Raw genomic sequence first — 24,014 nt, 5'->3', positions numbered from 1 at the left:
GTGTTTGGGATCATTGTCATGCTGAAAGACCCAGCCACGTTTCATCTTCAATGCCCTTGCTGATGGAAGGAGGTTTTCACTCAAAATCTCACGATACATGGCCCCATTCATTCTTTCCTTTACACGGATCAGTCGTCCTGGTCCCTTTGCAGAAAAACAGCCCCAAAGCATGATGTTTCCACCCCCATGCTTCACAGTAGGTATGGTGTTCTTTGGATGCAACTCAGCATTCTTTGTCCTCCAAACACGACGAGTTGAGTTTTTACCAAAAAGTTCTATTTTGGTTTCATCTGACCATATGACATTCTCCCAATCCTCTTCTGGATCATCCAAATGCACTCTAGCAAACTTCAGACGGGCCTGGACATGTACTGGCTTAAGCAGGGGGACACGCCTCGCACTGCAGGATTTGAGTCCCTGGCGGCATAGTGTGTTACTGATGGTAGGCTTTGTTACTTTGGTCCCAGCTCTCTGCAGGTCATTCACTAGGTCCCCCCGTGTGGTTCTGGGATTTTTGCTCACCGTTCTTGTGATCATTTTGACCCCACGGGGTGAGATCTTGCGTGGAGCCCCAGATCGAGGGAGATTATCAGTGGTCTTGTATGTCTTCCATTTCCTAATAATTGCTCCCACAGTTGATTTCTTCAAACCAAGCTGCTTACCTATTGCAGATTCAGTCTTCCCAGCCTGGTGCAGGTCTACAATTTTGTTTCTGGTGTCCTTTGACAGCTCTTTGGTCTTGGCCATAGTGGAGTTTGGAGTGTGACTGTTTGAGGTTGTGGACAGGTGTCTTTTCTACTGATAACAAGTTCAAACAGGTGCCATTAATACAGGTAACGAGTGGAGGACAGAGGAGCCTCTTAAAGAAGAAGTTACAGGTCTGTGAGAGCCAGAAATGTTGCTTGTTTGTAGGTGACCAAATACTTATTTTCCACCATAATTTGCAAATAAATTCATTAAAAATCCTACAATGTGATTTTCTGGATTTTTCTTTCTCAATTTGTCTGTCATAGTTGACGTGTACCTATGATGAAAATTACAGGCCTCTCTCATCTTTTTAAGTGGGAGAACTTGCACAATTGGTGGCTGACTAAATACTTTTTTCCCCCACTGTACATACACATACAAATCCTTTAAAAATATATATATATTCCCCTTTATTACTTTCCAACCCCGCCACCCTTTCCCTACTTGGAGTAAACTAGTGAACAACAATGCTTAGGCCTATACTTCCAGCTTATATTTACTATCTACATTTTATGGACACAGTCAATTTTACAATAATTATATTTTGTTTGTTTTTTCTCCTGAACTTCTTCTACTCTCAACCTCTCCGATCATTTTCATGATGTCCATCCGGTTTGCTTCTTTATGCCATATCTTTCTAACTGTGCTCTTTCACAAGAGCTCCCAACCTACAACCTATATACTTATTATGGACACAGTATGCTTACATTATTAGTTATCTTGTTATTATTTGTTGTTAGTTGTTATTAGTCCCATCGTTCAATTCCATTCAACACCTCCCATCTATCTTTTAACACCATCCATATAGGATTTCTATTTGCCATATATATTTCAACTGTACTGTGATGTCTTACAAAAGTTCTGAACCTTTCTATTCTCATTGTTTCTACAGATTGTGAATTGAAAATAAACATTTTTGCTAAAAGTATTATTATGTTATTGATCGATTGACTATGACTTTTCAGATCACCCAGTAATGCTATCTGCAAGGTTAGCTCCAGGTAAATATTGCAATCCTTTAGCCATTCCTGGACCCGTGTCCAAAAACAAGCTACAAATGGACAGTACCAAAACAAATGATCTAATGATTCTGTCTCTTCGCAGCAAAACATGCGGAGCTGGGAAGATTGTATCCCCCATATAGATAACATTCTATTGGTAGCAAGAATTTTATATAATAATTTAAATTGAAAGATTCTAAGTTTTGAATCCGGTGTCGTTTTGCGTATCAGTTCATAAACACTATGCCATGGGATCGGTACGTCAAAAATCTCTTCCCAACTATTTTGTAATCTATATGGGACGGCTGTCAATCCTTTGGTCCTTAAATGAAACTGATATACTTTTTTATTTATCACAGTTTTCCTTAACCAATTATGTTATTTAATGCAAGGCCGACAGACAAGTTCCTTACTTTCTCCCCCTTCCACTTTCCTCTTCCATTTTGCAGTAAGGCTGCAATTATTTGGTTGTAATTTTGGGTAGAGCAGACATTTCCATATGTTTTTGTTAGCTGCATCACCATGCTTCATTGTGGGGATGGTGTTCTCGGGGTGATGAGAGGTGTTGGGTTTGCACCAGACATAGAGTTTTCCTTGATGGCCAAAAAGCTCAATTTTAGTCTCATCTGACCAGAGTACCTTCTTCCATATGTTTGGGGAGTCTCCCACATGCCTTTTGGCGAACACCAAACGTGTTTGCTTATTTTTTATTTTAGCAATGGCTTTTTTCTGGCCACTCTTCCGTAAAGCCCAGCTCTGTGGAGTGTATGGCTTAAAGTGGTCCTAAGGACCAGGTTTGTTGTGGTGCCATATTCTTTCCATTTTTTAAATAATGGATTTAATGGTGCTCCGTGGAATGTTCAAAGTTTCTGATATTTTTTTATAACCCAACCCTGATCTGTACTTCTCCACAACTTTGTCCCTGACCTGTTTGGAGAGCTCCTTGGTCTTCATGGTGCCGCTTGCTTGGTGGTGCCCCTTGCTTAGTGGTGTTGCAGACTCTGGGGCCTTTCAGAACAGGTGTATATATACTGAGATCATGTGACAGATCATGTGACACTTAGATTGCACACAGGTGGACTTTATTTAACTAATTATGTGACTTCTGAAGGTAATTGGTTGCACCAGATCTTATTTAGGGGCTTCATAGCAAAGGGGGTGAATTATTACTCTTTCCGAAGTCAAGACAGCATGTTGATAAGACAGAGAGCAGAATTTGCCATCCATCGAGTTAGATTCAACCATTACTTCCATGGTAATTTGTCCCAATCTTTTACTGGCCAACAAGCTACACAGTAATGATAAATTAGCTGATATAACAACTATTGAATCTGAAACAGGGGAATTACTATCAGAACCCAAATTAATCAATCAAAGATTCTCCCGCTTCTATAAAGAACTGTACACCTCTGATTGTAAATCCACACCAAGCCAGACAAAGTCATTTCTAAAAGAATTAAGAACTCCTCTTCTCTCAACAGAGGAAGCTGCCTCGCTGGGAGCCAAAATCTCTCTCAATGAACTCAAAAGGGCATTGGATAGCATGAATAAGGCAAATCACTTGGATGGGACAGTATTCCTCCTGAGGTCTATTTGAGGTCCACTATTGCTTGAAATAATTAACACAGCCATTCACAAAGGTTCATTTGGGAGAGATGTGAATACAGCAGTAATTTCACTTTTATTAAAAAAAGGTAAAGATGATGATAAACACAGATATTAATCTATTTTCCAAAATGTTGTTGTCCCGTCTCGAGACTTAGTTACCCAAATTGGTCCACACGGACCAAAGTTGGTTTGTTAATAAACTTTTATCCTCAGATAACCTCCATCGACTATTACATACAGTAGGGAAAAAAAGTATTTAGTCAGCCACCAATTGTGCAAGTTCTCCCACTTAAAAAGATGAGAGAGGCCTGTAATTTTCATCATAGGTACACGTCAACTATGACAGACAAAATGAGACAAAAAATTCCAGAAAATCACATTGTAGGATTTTTAATGAATTTATTTGCAAATTATGGTGGAAAATAAGTATTTGGTCAATAACAAAAGTTTCTCAATACTTTGTTATATACCCTTTTTTGGCAATGACACAGGTCAAACGTTTTCTGTAAGTCTTCACACACTGTTGCTGGTATTTTGGCCCATTCCTCCATGCAGATCTCCTCTAGAGCAGTGATGTTTTGGGGCTGTCGCTGGGCAACACAGACTTTCAACTCCCTCCAAAGATTTTCTATGGGGTTGAGATCTGGAGACTGGCTAGGCCACTCCAGGACCTTGAAATGCATCTTACGAAGTCACTCCTTCGTTGCCCGGGCGGTGTGTTTGGGATCATTGTCATGCTGAAAGACCCAGCCACGTTTAATCTTCAATGCCCTTGCTGATGGAAGGAGGTTTTCACTCAAAATCTCACGATACATGGCCCCATTCATTCTTTCCTTTACACGGATCAGTCGTCCTGGTCCCTTTGCAGAACAACAGCCCCAAAGCATGATGTTTCCACCCCCATGCTTCACAGTAGGTATGGTGTACTTTGGATGCAACTCAGCATTCTTTGTCCTCCAAACACGACGAGTTGTGTTTTTACCAAAAATTTATATTTTGGTTTCTTCTGACCATATGACATTCTCCCAATCCTCTTCTGGATCATCCAAATGCACTCTAGCAAACTTCAGACGGGCCTGGACATGTACTGGCTTAAGCAGGGGGACACGTCTGGCACTGCAGGATTTGTGTCCCTGGCGGCGTAGTGTGTTACTGATGGTAGGCTTTGTTACTTTGGTCCCAGCTCTCTGCAGGTCATTCACTAGGTCCCCCGTGTGGTTCTGGGATTTTTGCTCACCGTTCTTGTGATCATTTTGACCCCACGGGGTGAGATCTTGCGTGGAGCCCCAGATTGAGGGAGATTACCAGTGGTCTTGTATGTCTTCCATTTCCTAATAATTGCTCCCACAGTGGATTTCTTCAAACCAAGCTGCTTACCTATTGCAGATTCAGTCTTCCCAGCCTGGTGCAGGTCTACAATTTTGTTTCTGGTGTCCTTTGACAGCTCTTTGGTCTTGGCCATAGTGGAGTTTGGAGTGTGACTGTTTGAGGTTGTGGACAGGTGTCTTTTATACTGATAACAAGTTCAAACAGGTGCCATTAATACAGGTAACGAGTGGAGGACAGAGGAGCCTCTTAAAGAAGAAGTTACAGGTCTGTGAGAGCCAGACATCTTGCTTGTTGTAGGTGACCAAATACTTATTTTCCACCATAATTTGCAAATAAATTCATAAAAAATCCTACAATGTGATTTTCTGGATTTTTTTCTTTTCATTTTGTCTGTCATAGTTGACGTGTACTATGATGAAAATTACAGGCCTCTCTCATCTTTTTACATTTACATTTAAATCATTTAGCAGACGCTCTTATCCAGAGCGACTTACAGGAGCAATTAGGGTTAAGTGCCTTGCTCAAGGGCACATAGACAGATTTTTCACCTAGTTGGCTCGGGGATTAGAACCAGCGACCTTTCGGTTACTGGCACAACGCTCTTAACCACTAAGCTACCTGCCGCCCCTTTTTTTTAAGTGGGAGAACTTGCACAATTGTTGGCTGACTAAATACTTTTTTCCCCCACTGTATCTTACATGCTTCATCAGAAACAACAGCTCCTTGGGCTGATTTATCTCTCGATGTAGAAAAAGCTTTTGATAGACTAGAATGGTCATATCACTGGTCTGTCTTGGAACATATGGGAATTGGCTCCAATTGTATTAATACGATTAAAATACTATATGCCAATCCCTCAGCCATTGTTATAACAGGCAATATCTGCTCTGTTCAGATTCAAGCAGCAGATAAGGTGATCCAATTTAAGGTGATCTCCTTTGCTATTATTATTTTCCATGGAACCCCTGGCCCAGGGAATTCGTAAATCGAATGAAATAACACCAATTTCCCTAATATTATTATACGCAGACAATATTTTAATATATCTACACAATGTATCTCAATCGATCCCAAACGCATTGAAGATCATAGATAAATTCAGCTTCATCTCAAGTTATAAAATTAATCTAACCAAATCAGCCCTACTGCCTCTCAAGACCCCGAACGAGGACTCCATCTCTACTTATGGAATCCCAATTGTTTCCCCTTTTAAATATTTGGGAGTAGATATATTTCCTTCCTTAGATAAAACCATTGCCAGAAACTTTAACAGAATGCTCAAATCAATTCAATTTGACCTCAGTAGATGGACTAAAATCCCAGTTGCTTTAACTGGCAGAATATCTATTGTCAAAATGAATATATTGCAACGGCTGAATTTCTGTAGTTCAATGCTTCCCATATCTCCCCCTTCTGGCTATTGGGATAAAATTCATAGTGCGGTTTAAAATTGTATATGGCAAGGTAATCGATCCCGTATAAAATTAACAAACTTACTAAGAGGGAAAGACGTAGGAGGACTATCCATACCAATTGTATTTCTAGGAACTAGCATTTTGCCCCATCTTAAATTAGTTTAAACATGATTATTCCGCCCCCTGGCTGAGTATAGAGAGAAATATGGTGTCTCCTATTGCCCTGGAAGAGGTGGTCTTCATTGATATATCCCTTAAACAATGTAAACTACGCTTTGGTCCTATTATTGCTCACACAATTTCTATTTGACATAAAATTGAAAAACAATTTAACTGGAAATCAAAATGGCATACTCATACTCCATTACTTCACAATAACGCCTTGCGATCTGGAGGGCGGCCTTTTGCATCCCCCCAGTGATCCAAATGAGGAATCCGTACCCATGCCAATATCATGGACAGGCAACTCCTTTTAGGTCACCTATGCTGGCCTATGGAGTCCCTTGGGAAACCCAACTACCGAACCATCCAATTATGGGATTTATAAATACATTATCTGGGCGCCTGAAAGGACTGATCTCTATCATATATAAACAACTTTTGGAAAGCTCATATTCTGAGCTAGCCATTAAACAAGTATGGTCCACAGACCTAAGTGAATCTGAACAACCCTTTAACTGGAACACAATATGGAGAAATATGACCTTGGCATCACATAATGCGAACCATTAACCTACACATTTTAAGTTTGTTCACAGACTGTATTTAACACCAAGGAAAAGTTTTACAATGAAATTGGCCCCAACTCCCAACTGTTCACTGTGTCTCCTAAATCAGGTAGGCACATTCCTTCATAGGATGTGGGAGTGCCCTGCAGTTAAATGCTTAGATGCAGGGGGCTGGACTGAGACATGTTGGGCTGGGGGGAATGGGATGGGGAGTTGGAGATGTAGGCCTACCTTGTTTTGTTTCTTTTTCTTTACATAGCAGTTTTACTATTACAAAATCCTGCTTGTTCAATATGATAATTTCTCTATGTATTTCTTACTTTTGTTTTTCTTTTGCGTGGCAGCCCACGGTTACATGTTATATAAACCGAATATATGAATTGAAATTGATATTGTACCTGTAAACCCCCCAACAACAAAAAATGTGGTAAAAAAAAAGAGATAGAGCAACATGTACTGTCACAACACATACTGTAGCATCTGGGAGTGAACTAGGCAGATATGTAATTTAGGTGAGGATGAAAAGGAGTGTGAATTCCAGACCTGGCCACATCAGGGTTCATCTCTACCACTGCTGTCAGGATGGGCTTGGAGGTGGTTGACTCTCTAGCCAATCTAGGGGGGTTTCCAGGTCATTTCCAGGAATTAAGGCATATCTCATTATTGCAACATATCCTTGCCGTAAACCGGCAAACGGATCCGCAAAACCACTCATAATTAAAAATACTAAGCCGACATGCCCATATGCAGAAACCAAATCAACAAGACCTATAAGAAGCATGTGATTGGTGATAAATTACAACTGAATAACGGCTCTGCCACTTGTATCCATCTGCAGTACAGTCATTGCAATTATGGTTAAGACCAATGACTTGCAGCTATTTCCAACCAACCATAAATCTGTTCTCATGGCTAAAGATGAGACTATATACTTTATTATTCTTCATTGATGTGTTGTGATTTGGCAGTAAAACATTTGCATTGGGCCACATAAGATTAGAGGGTCACCGGCATAACCACAGATGGACAGCTCCCTGAAATGCAACCCTCTGGAGTGTGTGTGTGTGTGTGTGTGTGCGTTTTATATTTGGTAAAGTTATTGCAGTATAACTAATTGGGTTTGTAAACATATGAAATATACATGTAATCTTCAGTATATCATGAAAAATGGGGCCCTGTTAGCATAAAGGCAATAATGAAAAGGAAACTCTCTAATACTGTAGGAAATAAAAACTGTTATTTCTATACAGTAACATTCCAGTCTGCATGGCTGCATATAAATGAGACTGTTTTAACTGCAGCTTGCAAATCCAACCGTGAAGAATTGGACAAGTTTTGTCCCGTGGTATTTGGTGTTATGTTGTCCACAAAATGCAAAATCTGGATTTGGATGGATTTGCAAAGGCATGGAATTAGATAATGTCCTGCCTGTTGACTTGTGATGACTGGCTGTGATATATTACCCATAGAACACCAACAGGAAATGGCTCCTCAAGTTAGAGTAAATTAGAGGTCTGGTGAGGGTGTGCTGCATATCTTACCATTACTCTATATATAGGGAAATAATCACATTCAACAGCTCTATCTATTTTAGTCTGTTTCAACGTAAATCAAAATCAAATTAGTTGTATTTATTTACATTTTTCACATAAATATTTGACAGAATTCTGAGTAAAGCATCCACAACCAGACCCTAAACCAGACTCCTTATATAACATTGGTTGCAAACCTGTAAATTCTAACCTTATGGGGCTCATTCTGATCACCAGAGCCAATCAGGAACTGCAGAGCCCCAGGAGGCGGGACGAGGCGATGGCACACTTCAGTGTGTGTCTGTGCCGCATACTGGTCTGGTCGTCCATCCAACCACATGGAAATGCAATGGGATTGGAGGTTAGAGAGGGAAACCATCAAAGACAGTGTAGTCTGGATGGCCCTTAGGGCTCCTGTCCACAAACCACAGCCCAGTCAAGAGTTCAGACTCCAGAGAGACGGATGGATCACACATGTCCTGCTATCTGTCCGGCTATCACTATCAGTCACACTGTCAGGGAGATTAGGATAAATAGCTGTTGAAACACTGTCTTCTTCAATATGCTTCAGCTGGCCATGGAAATGAAGTCATACTGATAGGGGAAGCCCCTCTTCCCTGTTATGTCATCGACAGCTGCTGTTGGACAGGCCAAGCAGTGCAACTAGGACAGGGTGATGTGTTTTATTTACAAGATGGAGTCATCTCTGACTTGTAGATATGATGGCAGATGTCAAAGCTATAAACATCATGGCTTCAACATATCTGCTAAGCTTATGTAACGTGTTGGCTTATTCACTCACATGTGCATATGATCATCTCAATATAGCTTACCTGGATGGAGTCTGTCACGTGTACCAACCCTCACTCTCAGAGAGCATCCATTCATTCCTTTTGTGTGACTGTGGACACCCCACCTATACTGTAAATCAGTGGCATGCCTGGAAAGGGAAAGCGGGAATGAGCCATTCGTTTTCATTAACACACAAGGTGAACTGTACGACAGCGACGGCCACCGATTTATGGCACGAGGATGGAGACATGTCAGGACGGGAGCTGCTCTCCCCTTGTTTTTTGCTCCTCTCGGAGGATGATGTCATTGGTGTTGGATGTGGGCAACAGCGCCGTGTGTGCTTGATGTTACCGTAACTTAAAGGCTGACAGACAGATGTAATGACAGGCCAAGAAAAGAAAGACGTACCTCGAACCACCTATCAAGCCCACCTCCACAACTCTCCTCCTAACATGATAAATCAGCCATGGGGGTGATTACACACCTGAATGGAACACATTTGCTTTAGTTCCCTGATTAGAAGGCTTGTCAGAGGGATGCAGGATATTCACAGGCTGAGCTTAGACATGGTTCAGTTACTCCAGGTAATTGTTTCAAAACCATCACTGTAAAGTGTCTGTTTCAGTATTCATGTTTGACCTTTATCTGCAGTGTCCCTTTTCAGAGCCTTTTTGATGTTACTCAAAGGGCTCAATTCAATCAAACCCGCATTGTGGTATTTTCACAGTAGCTCTTTTCCCCATGGTCAAATAAAACCGCACTGGTAGATGCTTCCAGATATCAGAATAAGAAGTATGTGTTTCTGGACAGAAGTTTATAAACAAAGACAGTGCACAAACATTGCTTTGGCAGGTTTAACTGAATTCCAGTCAAACTGCTGATAATATCTTACCTTCTTGAAGAGCACATGGGACCATTCTGTACTGTGTTTCATGATGACTGAACTGATCCCACCTGGAGAGAAAATGATAGGATGCAAATGAAACGGATGACTGATGAAGTTCTCTGTCTTCTAATAATAACAAATTCATGCAGGTTCAAAGAAGCTTGTCATATGGTGCGACTGGGGACAGATATTTATGCATCAAAGAGGCCTTGCATCCTCTAAGGTTTCATCTCTTCTCATTTCTAAACCTATAAATTATGCACTGCTGTGCAGCACATTCTCTGCTGGAAATGAACGGCTTAGTGCTCACATGAAAAGGCATGTCAAGGAGAGTGGACCATTAGGACTAAAACAAAGGAAAATAAATCACTAAGAAAAGTTATGGTGAATAAAAAGAGATAATTAATGACGAGTTAGTATAAGCTCCTTCCACCAATGAATATTTTTGTTGATAAATGTTTGTTTTTTCTTGCTTATGTGTTATACTATACAAACGTGTCATTATTTCTCCTGTCTGGCTGTTTCTTTAATTGGACTCATGCTTTAGTTGATTGTGTAGACTTGTGAAGTTTTCACAAATCTGTGTGGAGTTTAATCATGTGGAATTGGAGAAAGATCTCCACTTGGCACCTTTTTCCCTACTTCCTCCAGCTGTTCATTCTGTTAAATCAAATGCTACATTTGAATCAGCCTACATAATCATTCACAAATTAGTTTAAAAGGTATAGAAATGAGTTTTTTCCAGTCTGCTGGTTTAGAAACAGGGCAGCTGGAAGGTCCATTAACATAAAACTGTTTTAGAACAATGTCCCAGTTTTGTGTTTCACAAGGGTAAACCACTTCATGCCGATTGCCTTCAATGATATCGTGACGGTTTTAAGATTTTAGGGGTGGCAGGGTTGGACCGTTTTTAGAAATCAGTTACTGATTACAGATTACATGTCAATAAAAGCAATTACTAACACACTCCATTGGATAACTCGAAATGAATAATGTAATCTGATTACTTCCTTGGTTAGAAAGTATCTTCCTCCTCAATTTATGCTGCAGACCAATCTCAGTTCGCTCTCTAATTCTGCCCACCCATCCCCCGGCATCCTTGGGCAATTGCTGTCTCAATTTCCTGCTGCATCTTCCCGATGTTACACCCAGCCACCAAGCTGATTGTGGCCAGTAAAAGAGGAAATGGTCATTTGAGTGTCTTACCCACCCCTACAAAAACAGGGAAGCACAGAGCAAAGTTATATTTCTAAGATAGCTGCTGGGATGGTGTAAATACAACTAGGCTGCATTATACACTGCAATGGATATTCCAAACCTGATTCCAGCCTGCTCTTCTCTTGCTGATCAAAACGTTTTTGTGTGCTGCCTAACCAATGGCTGTGCTGTGTAGGCCTATGGTGGCAGTTCAGGAGGAGAGTCAAAGGCTTCGTCTGATTTGTTGTTTTGATTAGGCCTAGTCAAAAACATTTTGGGGGATTAGGCCTTGTCAAAAAGAAATGGCGTGCCGACTACCCTATAGCCTATGTTCTGTTCAGTTTGAGAAGGAGAGCGCGAAAAGGATGACCGGAGGTCAACTTTGATAGCTTGCTACTACTAGAATTTATTTGATTAAAAACAATATGTTTCTTGTCCATTATGTATTTATCAGAGTTATTGACCTCACAATAAACCAGATTCAAGTAATTTACATTGTGGTGCTGAAACTGGAACCGCAGCTGCTGTGCAATCAATCGGAAATAGATAACTTGTGGTGCTGAAAGTAGGTAAATTCGAGTAGGCTTAATTTACTTGTGTTGGAGCCTAACTCTTCCTATTGAAGAAATAAGAGGTAGGCCTACCTGTTTGACAGACGAAATTAGGCTATAGGCTGGTATATCCATAGATTTGTTGGTCAATTCCTCCACCCACCATGCACTCTTTAAATAGCCTACCTCCGTGTCAGTGAAAAACTGTTAAGTTAAAACCAATACTCGAATTGAGGGGCTGTGAGAGGGTAAGAGAGGGTATGCCATAGGCCTACCTTTTATTAAAGAAAATGGCAAAAAGCAAAGGCCTACCTACCCATTGTTATCTTAAGATTTTGAAGAAAATAAAACAGATCTGATTATATAAAGTGATCTATGACAGCGCTTTGGTCCGCAATGCTTTACGCTAGAAACAAGCTGTAAAATACCTGGGAAAGACGTGACTCTGATGTACAGTGCTATGAAAAATGTTGGCCCACTCTTCCATGCAGAACTGCTTTAACTCAGTGACGTGTGGGTTTTCAAGCATGAACTGCTCGTTTCAAGTCCTGCCACAACATCTCAATTGGGATTAGGTCTGGACTTTGACTAGGCCATTCCAAAACTTCCAATTTGTTGCTTTTTAGCAATTTTCATGTAGACTTGATTGTGTGTTTTGGATCATTGTCTTGCTGCATGACCCAGCTGCGCTTCAGCTTCAGCTCACAGACGGATGGTCTGACATTCTCCTGTAGAATTCTCTGATACAGAGCAGAATTAATGGTTCCTTCTATTAAGGCAAGTCGTCCAGGTCCTGAGGCAGCAATGCATCCCCAAACCATCACACCACCACCACCATGCTTGACCTTTGGTATGATGTTCTTACTGTGGAATGCAGTGTTTGGTTTTCGTCAGGCATAATGGGACCCATCTCGTCCAAAAAGTTGACTCAAGTTTGCCAAAAAGCACCTGGATGATCATCAAGACTCTTGGAAGAACGTTCTATGGACAGATGATTCAAAAGTATAACTTTTTGGACGACATGGTTCCAGTAATGCCTGGCAAAAACCAAACAAAATTTGGTTGGAGTCATTGCAGCTAAAGGTGGCACAACCAGTTATTGAGTGTAAGGGGGCAAATATTTTTCACACAGGGGAATTGGGTGTTGCATAACTTTATGAAATAAATGTGTAATTGTTGTGTTATTTGTTCACTTATGTTCCCTTAATATTAGGTTTTGGTTGAAGATCTGATAACATTCAGTATCACAAATATGCAAAAGTAGAGAAAATTAGAAAGGGGGCAAATACTTTTTCATAGTACTGTATATGGGAATATCATTGTTTAGTTTCTTTGACATTCAGAGGCTAAGCTACAACCTTCTATAGCCCAGGAGACAAAACATTGTCTTTGCTTGGGAAGTCATCTCATTGTGTCACTATCAATTGATTAAGCTGTTCCCTTTCTGTACAATAGAAGATGTTTAAACCCAGACAGCTTTTAGAGAAACACTTGTGACCTTCTCTTGTTAGGTTAAACCACAGAAGAAGAGTAGCAGGCAGTTAAATCTTACATATTTCTGTGTCGGTAGGCCTACCTTGTCTGGGGTGGAAAGTTAGGCCTAACTTTTGAAAGTACCATGCTCAGATTCCTAATGATGTCTCAGATGTAATTATTTTCATTGCAAATAAGACACTGATTTGGCATTGGAGAAATATAAGATTTAACACATAGGCCTATCTCTCTGTCCATTCTAAGCCTGTAATTTGGGTAATTTGTGTGTTATTAAAAAAGATTAAGCTAATAAGTAAAATGACGTAGAATTTTCTCAGACCTGCAAATACGATGCTAGATTAATTTACATTTACATTTACATCATTTAGCAGACTTACAAATTGGTGCATTCAACTTATGATAGCCAGTGGGACAACCACTTCTTTTTTTTCTTTTCTTTTTAATGGGGGGGGGGGGGGGTAGAAGGATTACTTTATACTATTCCAGGTATTCCTTAAAGAGGTAGGGTTTCAAGTGTCTCCGGAAGGTGGTCAGTGACTCCACTGTCCTGGCGTCATGGGGGAGCTTGTTCCACCATTGGGGTGCAAGAGCAGCAAATAGCTTTGACTGGGCTGAGCGGGAACTGTGCTTCCGTAGAGGTAGGGGAGCTAGCAGGCCAGAGGTGGATGAACGCAGTGCCCTCGTTTGGGTGTAGGGTCTGATCAGAGCCTGAAGGTAAGGAGGTGCCATTCCCCTCACAGCTCCGTAGGCAAGCACCATGGTCTTGTAGTAGATGCGAGCCTCAACTGGAAGCCAGTGGAGTGTGTGGAGGAGCGGGGTGACATGAGAGAACTTGGGAAGATCGAACACCAGACAGGCTGCAGCATTCTGTATAAGTTGTAGGGGTTTAATGGCACAGGCAGGGAGCCCAGCTAACAGCGAGTTGCAGTAATCCAGACGGGAGATGAAAAGTGCCTGGATTAGGACCTGTGCCGCTTTCTGTGTAAGGTAGGGTCGTACTCTGCGAATGTTGTAGAGCATGAACCTGCAGGATCGGGTCACCGCTTTGATATTAGCGGAGAACGACAAGGTGTTGTCCAGGGTCACGCCAAGGTTCTTTGCACTTTGGGAGGAGGACACAATGGAGTTGTCAACCATGATGGCGAGATCATGGAGCGGGCAGTCCTTCCCCGGGAGGAAGAGCAGCTCCGTCTTGCCGAGATTCAGCTTGAGGTGGTGATCCGACATCCACACTGATATGTCTGCCAGAAAGGCCGAGATGCGATTCGCCACCTGGTTATCAGAAGGGGGAAAGGAGAAAATGAATTGTGTGTCGTCTGCGTAGCAATGATAGGAGAGACCATGTGAGGATATGACAGAGCCAAGTGACTTGGTGTATAGAGAGAATAGGAGAGGGCCTAGAACTGAGCCCTGGGGGACACCAGTGGTGAGAGCACGCCACCTGGTAGGAGCGACCTGTCAGGTAGGACGCAATCCAAGAGTGAGCAGCGCTGGAGATGCCCAACTCGGAGAGGGTGGAGAGGAGGATCTGATGGTTCACAGTATCAAAGGCAGCGGATAGGTCTAGAAGGATAAGAGCAAAGGAGAGAGAGTTAGCTTTAGCAGTGCGGAGAGCCTCCGTGACACAGAGAAGAGCAGTCTCAGTTGAATGACCAGTCTTGAAACCTGACTGGTTTGGATCAAGAAGGTCATTCTGAGAGAGATAGCAGGAGAGTTGGCTAGAGACGGCACGCTCAAGAGTTTTGGAGAGAAAAGAAAGAAGGGATACTGGTCTGTAGTTGTTGACATCGGAGGGATCGAGTGTAGGTTTTTTGAGGAGGGGTGCAACTCTCGCTCTCTTGAAGACGGAAGGGACATGGCCAGCGGTCAAGGATGAGTTGATGAGCGAGGTGAGGTAAGGGAGAAGGTCTCCGGAAATGGTCTGGAGAAGAGAGGAGGGGATAGGGTCAAGCGGGCAGGTTGTTGGGCGGCCGGCTGTCACAAGTCACAAGATTTCATCTGGAGAGAGAGGGGAGAAAGAAGTCAAAGCATAGGGTAGGGCAGTGTGAGCAGGACCAGCAGTGTCATTTGACTTAATAAATGAGGATCGGATGTCATCAACCTTCTTTTCAAAATGGTTGATGAAGTCATCCACAGAGAGGGAGGAGGGAGGGGGAGGAGGAGGAGGATTCAGCAGGGAGGAGAAGATGGCAAAGAGCTTCCTAGGGTTAGAGGCAGAGGCTTGAAATTTAGAGTGGTAGAAAGTGTCTTTGGCAGCGGAAACAGAGGAAGAGAATGTAGAGAGGAGGGAGTGAAAAGATGACAGGTCCGCAGGGAGTCTAGTTTTCCTCCATTTCCGCTCGGCTGCCCGGAGCCCTCTTCTGTGAGCTCGCAATGAGTCGTCAAGCCACGGAGCAGGAGGGGAGGACCGAGCCGGCCGGGAGGATAGGGGACATAGAGAGTCAGAAGATGCAGAAAGGGAGGAGAGGAGGGTTGAGGAGGCAGAATCAGGAGATCGGAGGGAGAAGGATTTAGCAGAGGGAAGAGATGATAGGATGGAAGAGGAGAGAGTAGCCGGTGAGAGAGAGCAAAGGTTGCGACGGCACATTACCATCTGAGTAGGGGCAGAGTGAGTAGTGTTGGAGGAGAGCGAGAGAGAAAAGGATACAAAGTAGTGGTCGGAGACTTGGAGGGGAGTTGCAGTGAGATTAGTAGAAGAACAGCATCTAGTAAAGATGAGGTCAAGCGTATTGCCTGCCTTGTGAGTAGGGGGGGGACGGTGAGAGGGTGAGGTCAAAAGAGGAAAGGAGTGGAAAGAAGGAGGCAGAGAGAAATGAGTCAAAGGCAGACGTAGGGAGGTTAAAGTCACCCAGAACTGTAAGGGGTGAGCCATCCTCAGGAAATGAACTTGTCAAGCTCATTTATGAACTCTCCAAGGGAACCTGGAGGGCGATAATTGACAAGGATGTTAAGCTTGAATGGGCTAGTGACTGTGACAGCATGGAATTCAAATGAGGAGATAGACAGATGGGTCAGGGGAAAAATAGAGAATGTCCACTTGGGAGAGATGAAGATTCCTGTACCACCGCCGCGCTGACCAGATGCTCTCGGGGTATGCGAGAACACATGGTTAGACTAGGAAAGAGCAGTAGGAGTAGCTGTGTTTTCTGTGGTAATCCATGTTTCCGTCAGCGCCAAGAAGTCGAGGGACTGGAGGGTAGCATAGGCTGAGATGAACTCTGCCTTGTTGGCCGCAGAACGGCAGTTCCAGAGGCTCCCAGAGACCTGGAACTCCACGTGGGTCGTGCGCGCAGGGACCACCAGATTAGAGTGGCAACAGCCACGTGGTGTGAAGCGTTTGTATGGCCTGTGCAGAGAGGAGAGAACAGGGATAGACAGACACATACTTGACAGGCTACAGAAAAAGGCTACAATAATGCAAAGGAGATCGGAATGAAATGAACTAAACATCTGGGAAAGCAAGAGAGCGGGCCTCCCTCACTTACGTTTCACTGAACACTCAAATATAACTCTCCCAACTTCCACTTTAGAAATTATAATTGCTGTAACTACAGCGGTTCAATGTTTTCTATGAATAGACTCTAACTTAGTTTATTCAGCTAGCTAACTTGGTACAGATTCATGCAATGTTTTAACTATAAAGGAGATCTTTCCACCCCTACTCTTGTCCACGGTGGTCTGAAAACTGACAACCTTCTGGCTCGCAGCCCTGTGCGCTATCAAAGTTCCTGCGTTGCCATGTAATGCTTACAGGACGACGAACAGTTTCTAAAAGTCTGCTATCCACTTTGTTTTAATTATTATTTTGGGTATAGAGGAGGGTCACTTGTTTTTTTTTTCAAGCATTCAGGGAGGGTTTAGATAAAATATATTTTTCTGAAGGGAGGGCCATCCATTTTCATTTCAGAGAGGTCGATTTTCTCCATGTAACCCTTATTATAAATAACGTTTACTCCCTAATGAGTGCGTCGTTGCCTGACTATATTGTTGAAGCATGCCAGATCTGGATAGGTATTTTACATATAAGCTAACCGTATGATATGTTATAGCAATATGGTGCCCGAAGGCACAGCCCACTGGGCACAAACTGGTTCTATCAACATTGTTTCAACATAATTTGTCAACGTATTGTGATGTGGAATCTATGTGGAAAATACATTGGATTTGAAAAAAGTAATCAAGGTAAACTGTTGTTTTGAGGGTGAGATTTCAACCAAAGGATTATGTCATCATGATAACCAAATTTCTACATAGACAAACCTTGTATAAAATATGTTGAATTTGTACCTTTAAAACAACATCAGATCTTCAATGTAATATCAACTATCAGAAAAAAAACTGCAGGCTGGGCAGCACCTCCTACTGAATAATTGATTTATCTACAGCTACCCTTTGATTTCCCATCCAGGGTTTTAACCAAGCCCTGCTTAGCTATGATATTTGTCACTTACTATTACCAAAGTGGTATCATGAGAATGATACTTGTGAAATCTCCACTTAAAAACTAAATAGATTCACTGTTGCTATCAAAGTCATTCCAAAGGGTTGGTTTAACATAGCAAATGAAATTTGACCATACTTTGTTTCTTATTTTTCTTTTTACATTTCTTTTTTTTCTGCATCACTTCCAATCCCCCTGTGATGAGTGTGATAGAAGGAGTCAGGCGCAGGAGGGTAAATCACCGAATACAGAGTTTATTCCGTCGTACACAAATGCGGTGGATAGCGACACACGAAAACAGGCACAGGGGAAACTATCTACCCTGGCAATACATGGTATGGGATACTCCAACAATATACAGGCGCAGGGGAAATATCTACCCCGGCAATACAAAGGGAGAGTAGCTCCACCGAGCTACACTACTCTCACAAATAACAATCACCCACAAGGACAAGGGGGCAGAGGGAACACTTATACACAGACTAATGAGGGGATAAGAATCAGGTGTGTATAATTGACAAGACAAGACAAATGGAATGATGAGATATGGAGCAGCAGTGGCTAGTAAGCCGATGTTGACAAACGCTGAAGCCTGCCCGAACAAGGAGGAGAGGCAGCCTCGGCAGAAGTCATGACACCCCAATATGTTTTTTTTCTTTCTCGCATATATATATATATATATATATATATATATACATATACATACATACACATACATATACACATACATACATATAAATACATACAGTGGCTTGCGAAAGTATTCACCCCCCTTGGCATTTTTCCTATTTTGTTGCCTTACAACCTGGAATTCAAATTGATTTTTTGGGGGTTTGTATCATTTGATTTACACAACATGCCTACCACTTTGAAGATGCAAAATAACAAAAATTGTGAAAGAAACAAGAAATAAGACAAAAAAACAGAAAACTTGAGCGTGCATAACTATTCACCAGCCCAAAGTCAATACTTTGTAGAGCCACCTTTTGCAGCAATTACAGCTGCAAGTCTCTTGGGGTATGTCTCTATAAGCTTGGCACATCTAGTCACTGCTCCAGCTCCTTCAAGTTGGATGGGTTCCGCTGGTGTACAGCAATCTTTAAGTCATACCACAGATTCTCAGTTGGATTGAGGTCTGGGCTTTGACTAGGCCATTCCAAGACATTTAAATGTTTCCCCTTAAACCACTCGAGTGTTGCTTTAGCAGTATGCTTAGGGTCATTGTCCTGCTGGAAGGTGAACATCCGTCCCAGTCTCAAATCTCTGGAAGACTGAAACAGGTTTCCCTCAAGAATTTCCCTGTATTTAGTGCCATCATTCCTTCAATTCTGACCAGTTTCCCAGTCCCTGACGATGAAAAACATCCCCACAGCATGATGCTGCCACCACCATGCTTCACTGTGGGGATGGTGTTCTCGGGGTGATGAGAGGTGTTGGGTTTGCGCCAGACATAGCGTTTTCCTTGATGGCCAAAAAGCTCAATTTTAGTCTCATCTGACCAGAGTACCTTCTTCCATATGTTTGGGGAGTCCCACCCACACGTTCGCTTATTTTTTTCTTTAAGCAATGGCTTTCTTCTGGCCACTCTTCTGTAAAGCCCAGCTCTGTGGAGTGTACAGCTTAAAGTGGTCCTATGGACAGCTACTCCGATCTCTGCTGTGGAGCTTTGCAGCTCCTTCAGGGTTATCTTTTGTCTCTTTGTTGCCTCTGATTAATGCCCTCCTCGCCTGGTCCGTGAGTTTTGGTGGGCAGCCCTCTCTTGTCAGGTTTTTTCCGGTGCCATATTCTTTCAACCCTGATCTGTACTTCTCCACAACTTTGTCCCTGATCTGTTTGGAGAGCTCCTTGGTCTTCATGGTGCCACTTGCTTGGTGGTGCCCCTTGCTTAGTGGTGTTGCAGACTCTGGGGCCTTTCAGAACAGGTGTATATATACTGAGATCATGTGACAGATCATGTGGCACTTAGATTGCACACAGGTGGACTTTATTTAACTAATTATGTGACTTCTGAAGGTAATTGGTTGTACCAGATCTTATTTAGGGGCTTCATAGCAAAGGGGGTGAATACATATGCATGCACCACTTTTCCGTTATTTATTTTTTATAATTTTTTGAAACAAGTAATTTTTTTCATTTCACTTCACCAATTTGGACTATTTTGTGTATGTCCATTACATGAAATCCAAATAAATATCCATTTAAATTAGAGGTTGTAATGCAACAAAATAGGAAGAATACGGCAGGTAGCTTAGTGGTTAAGAGCGTTGTGCCAGTAACAGAAAGGTCGTTGGTTCTAATCCCCGAGCCGACTAGGTGAAAAATCTGTTGTTGTGCCCTTGAGCAAGGCACTTAACCTTAATTGCTCCTGTAAGTCACTCTGGATAAGAGCGTCTGCTAAATGACTAATTATTTTTATTTTTTATGTACATTTCATAGTTCGTGGTCCTCTATAGCTCAATTGGTAGATCATGGCGCTTGTAATGCCAGGGTAGTGGGTTTGATCCCTGGGACCACCCATAAGTAAAAATGTATGCACGCATGACTTTAAGTCGCTTTGGATAAAAGCGTCTGCTAAATGGCATATTATATTATTACTTTTGCAAGGCACTGTATGGGGGATACAACCATCCCAGCTCTGCAGATTTAGCTGCAAATAGACAGAATAATTTGATAGTTTGTTTTGCTACTGTCTATATGTAGCTTGTTTTTGGTTGTAGGTTCAGGAATGGCTGAAGAATTGCAACATTTACCTGGAGCTAACTCTGCAAACAGCACTGCTGGGTGATTTAAAAAGTAATAGTCAATCGATCAATAATATAATAATACTCTTAGCAAAAATGTTTATCTTTAATTCACAATCTGTAGAAACAATGAGAATAGAAAGGTTCAGAACTTTTGTGAAACATCACAGCAAAATATATTGCAAATAGAAATCTAAACTGGAGGATCTTCAGAGATAGATGGGAGGGGTTGAGGGTAGCTGAAGGGTGGGACTAAAAACAAACAAAAGATAACTATTGTAAAATATACTGTGTCCGTAAAATGTATATAGTATGTATAAGATGGAAAAAGAAGCCTAAGTGTTGTTGCCCATTAGTTTACTCCAATTTGGGGATCGGTGGTAGGGTAAAAAAAACCAAAAAAACAATTATTGATATGTTGGATTCACGTCTCTATCTCAACCAAAAATCTAAATAAAAAATTTGAATAAATCAAATCAAACTTTAAATGCACTTTAAATAAAGTTTAAGTTGATTTAGGTCTATTCTTCAACTTAGATTTTTGGTTGAAATGGATACGTGAATCCAACATATCAATTATTAATTTGTAGACAAACTGGAATTAAAGCCAGACTAAGTCAGTGGCACTGATGGAACTATCCAAGCAGAAGATACACCTCCTTCAAATGTTGATATTTGGTTGCGTTGACAACTAAACACAATTCAATATCACTTTTGCAATGCATTAAATAACCTATTAACTTGTCGACAAATTAACAAATTATATGTTGGATTCACGTCTCCAACTAAACCAAAAATAAAAGTTAAAGAATAGGATTAAGCCAGTGCCTCAGATGAAACTATCCAAGCATTGGATACATCTCCTTTAAGTTTTAAAATTTGGTTGCATTGTCAATTCGATAATACTTTTGTAATACAGTAAATAGCCTAAAGGTAAGGCTATCTTACAAATGTAACAGTTTTTATTCAACCTTAAAATTAGTAACCGATCCATGGCCACATGGAGCTTACTGTAACTATAAAAGTATTATTATGTAATCATAGAAAGTGTGTATGTTCAAGATAGCATGCAAAGGTCGCTGGTCTGTGGGTTTTTCAGGATATAAATATCTGTGCAGAATCTCGAACATCATTGATCACTTGCACTATGTACTGTGAATGTAATCTCAACTGCAATCCAGGTAATTTTGGTATGCTATTAGATGAAGCACATTAAGTTATTGTATAAATACAAAATATCTCCCATTTGAACTTTGTTGTGCTTTTAAATGGTTTAAAGTGCATTGATAACACATTTAGATGACAACAAAACCAAAAATCTGATATTGTTTTTCCATTGGAATTTGGTTGTGCTAACACATTGGGAATTCAACAAACTTCAGGCTGTCTTTTTGAGTGGGTGAATAAAGGTTGAAATCTCATCGGTCAACATCTCAACCAAAGATTACCCACATTTCCACTGTGAAATGACATGGTGTGCCCAGTGGGAGGCCTTGGTTAGCAAACATGTTACATTAGCAGCAAACTTTGTATCAAACGATGAGTTTGTCTGGGAGAAATGGCCGGAAAGAGGCACATCATAGATTCACCTAATTATACCAACCAGAGAGATACAGTATTGTAGGCTACAGGCCTACCTTTTCAGCAGGCATGGCTACACTAGGAAACATATCTTTATCCTAGAGGGTTAGGTTCAGTCTGTCCAAAGAACTACAGCACAGGAGGCACCAATCAAAGTTGGAATCGATGATCTGGAGTCATCATAGCCAAGCATATTTGAACTCTAAATGAGATGCTATGTTTTCTCGTCTGTCTGTTCCTAGTGATGAATGGGGGTGAAAATGTGTTGCCTGAACACTGATTAGTCTTCATGCTAAAATGTTGGCTGCATTGGCTCTGAAGTATACTTTATAGAGTCTAAGGTTTCACAGTGCTCCCTGCCAGGGAAACACAGAGAGAGGGAGACAGAGGTGGAAAAGAATAACTTAATTTGTTCCTCATGCTGCTGAATGTGTATTCAGTCTATTCACCAAAAGCACATTCAGACCAAAGTCAACAACTCTTAAAATACATTGTGGAACAGTAACAGTCAAGCTGGGATGCAGACACACTCTCAATAAACTTCCTAGGATTTATTTCTCTTTTGATATTGCATAGACTACAATCGTACACATTAAAACCTGACTTCCATGAAGGACTGAGTAAGATCTATAGCATGAATGATACAGTCTGAGAGTCTGAGATTGCCCTGTCCAATGGTGATCTCTTCTTCATGATCTTCTATGACTTTTTTTTCATTTCACGTTCCCTCTGAAACACTGACTACAACCCCATCTGTGTGTCTGTCTGTCTGTGTTTCTGTAGTTTCTTCCAAGGAGTTGGTGGAGATCTGCTGTGAGACTGGGGAGAAGTGGGCCTCAGCGAACGGCCACTGCAGCAACATGGAGCTCCCCAGAGAGGATAGACACTCCATCTGTCGGTAAGCCCATGGAGACACACTGGACACAAGTACTAGGATGCCCAATTCCTGTGTAGTAATTCCTCATTGGTAGGGACCTGAGTTTTTCCTGGTCATGCTCAGGGTCCTACTTAGCTACAGAACGTCTTATAAATGTCAGCTTTACTGCTTTCACTATGCCAATGAGGGATGGCCTGTCTGCCAAGTTTGTTTCTGCTTCAGCCAACTTGTCGTTGATGGCAATGCAACTATGCATTAATTTAGTTCATTCTAATTTGTGTACTTTTTTAGCGTACTTAAAATATGATCATCTAATAAATGTATTCTTAGGTGGGCCCATGTCATTATTGTATAGCATGATTCAATGAAAGTTAGTAGTATTTGTCGTTGATGTTTTGAATATGAAGGGAATGATATGACTTTCTATCTTCAATTTGATTACCAGTGCCAATATCAAAACCAAATATTTTACAGGCCCTCTCATAATCTTTCGAAAATGACATTATATTGCACAGCATACTAGTGTGAATGTTTGCCTTAATAGACTTCCAATTTGGTTCCATAACAATTCCAGACAATGCTGGTTTTGGCCAGAGGTAGGCACAGCTAGCCAACCCACCATTAGTCTAGGACCACAGTTAGGCCTAGGTACAGTCAAAACACTGCCTCACATTCTAACATCTCTCCTGTGTTTCTCTCTTTCTCTGCCAGGACGGCTCAGAAACAGTGCTGTCTGGGCTCTCTGAAGGAGAGTCGCTGTTTCTCTGGTATGACTGCAGCCAGAGAAGGAACTGTGTGTGAGGTGGACAACAATGACGAGTGTGGAGCCGATTCCTACAAGGTAAAGGTGCTTCCCATGGTTCAGTTGGTTGTTTGCTGGTGCTACATCAGAGTTGTGGGTTTGATTCCCACATAGGCCACATTACATACAGTGCCTTGCAAAAGTAGTCATCCCCCTTGGCGTTTTTCCTATTTTGTTGCATTACAACCTGTAATTTAAATGGATTTTTATTTGAATTTCATATAATGGACATACACTAAATAGTCCAAATTGGTGAAGTGAAATGAAAAAAAATAACTTGTTTCATAAAATT

At 41.6% G+C, this 24,014-nt stretch overlaps 1 protein-coding gene across 2 annotated transcripts in view; it reads left to right on the top strand.

Moving 5' to 3' along the window:
• Positions 1 to 24,014, top strand: part of LOC311147359 (fibulin-2-like) — a 51,946-nt gene that overhangs the window by 9,832 nt on the left and 18,100 nt on the right. For both annotated transcript variants that reach the window (XM_084184046.1, XM_084184045.1), the window contains exons 3-4: positions 22,827 to 22,941; positions 23,632 to 23,761. In XM_084184046.1, the coding sequence (XP_084040172.1) occupies positions 22,827 to 22,941; positions 23,632 to 23,761 (245 nt within the window). The remainder of the gene's footprint in view (positions 1 to 22,826; positions 22,942 to 23,631; positions 23,762 to 24,014) is intronic.

This window comes from Coregonus lavaretus (assembly GCF_964263955.1).
Source record: "Coregonus lavaretus genome assembly, chromosome: 20".
Taxonomy (NCBI): Eukaryota; Metazoa; Chordata; class Actinopteri; order Salmoniformes; family Salmonidae; genus Coregonus; species Coregonus lavaretus.
This window is presented reverse-complemented; position numbering and strand designations above follow the sequence as displayed.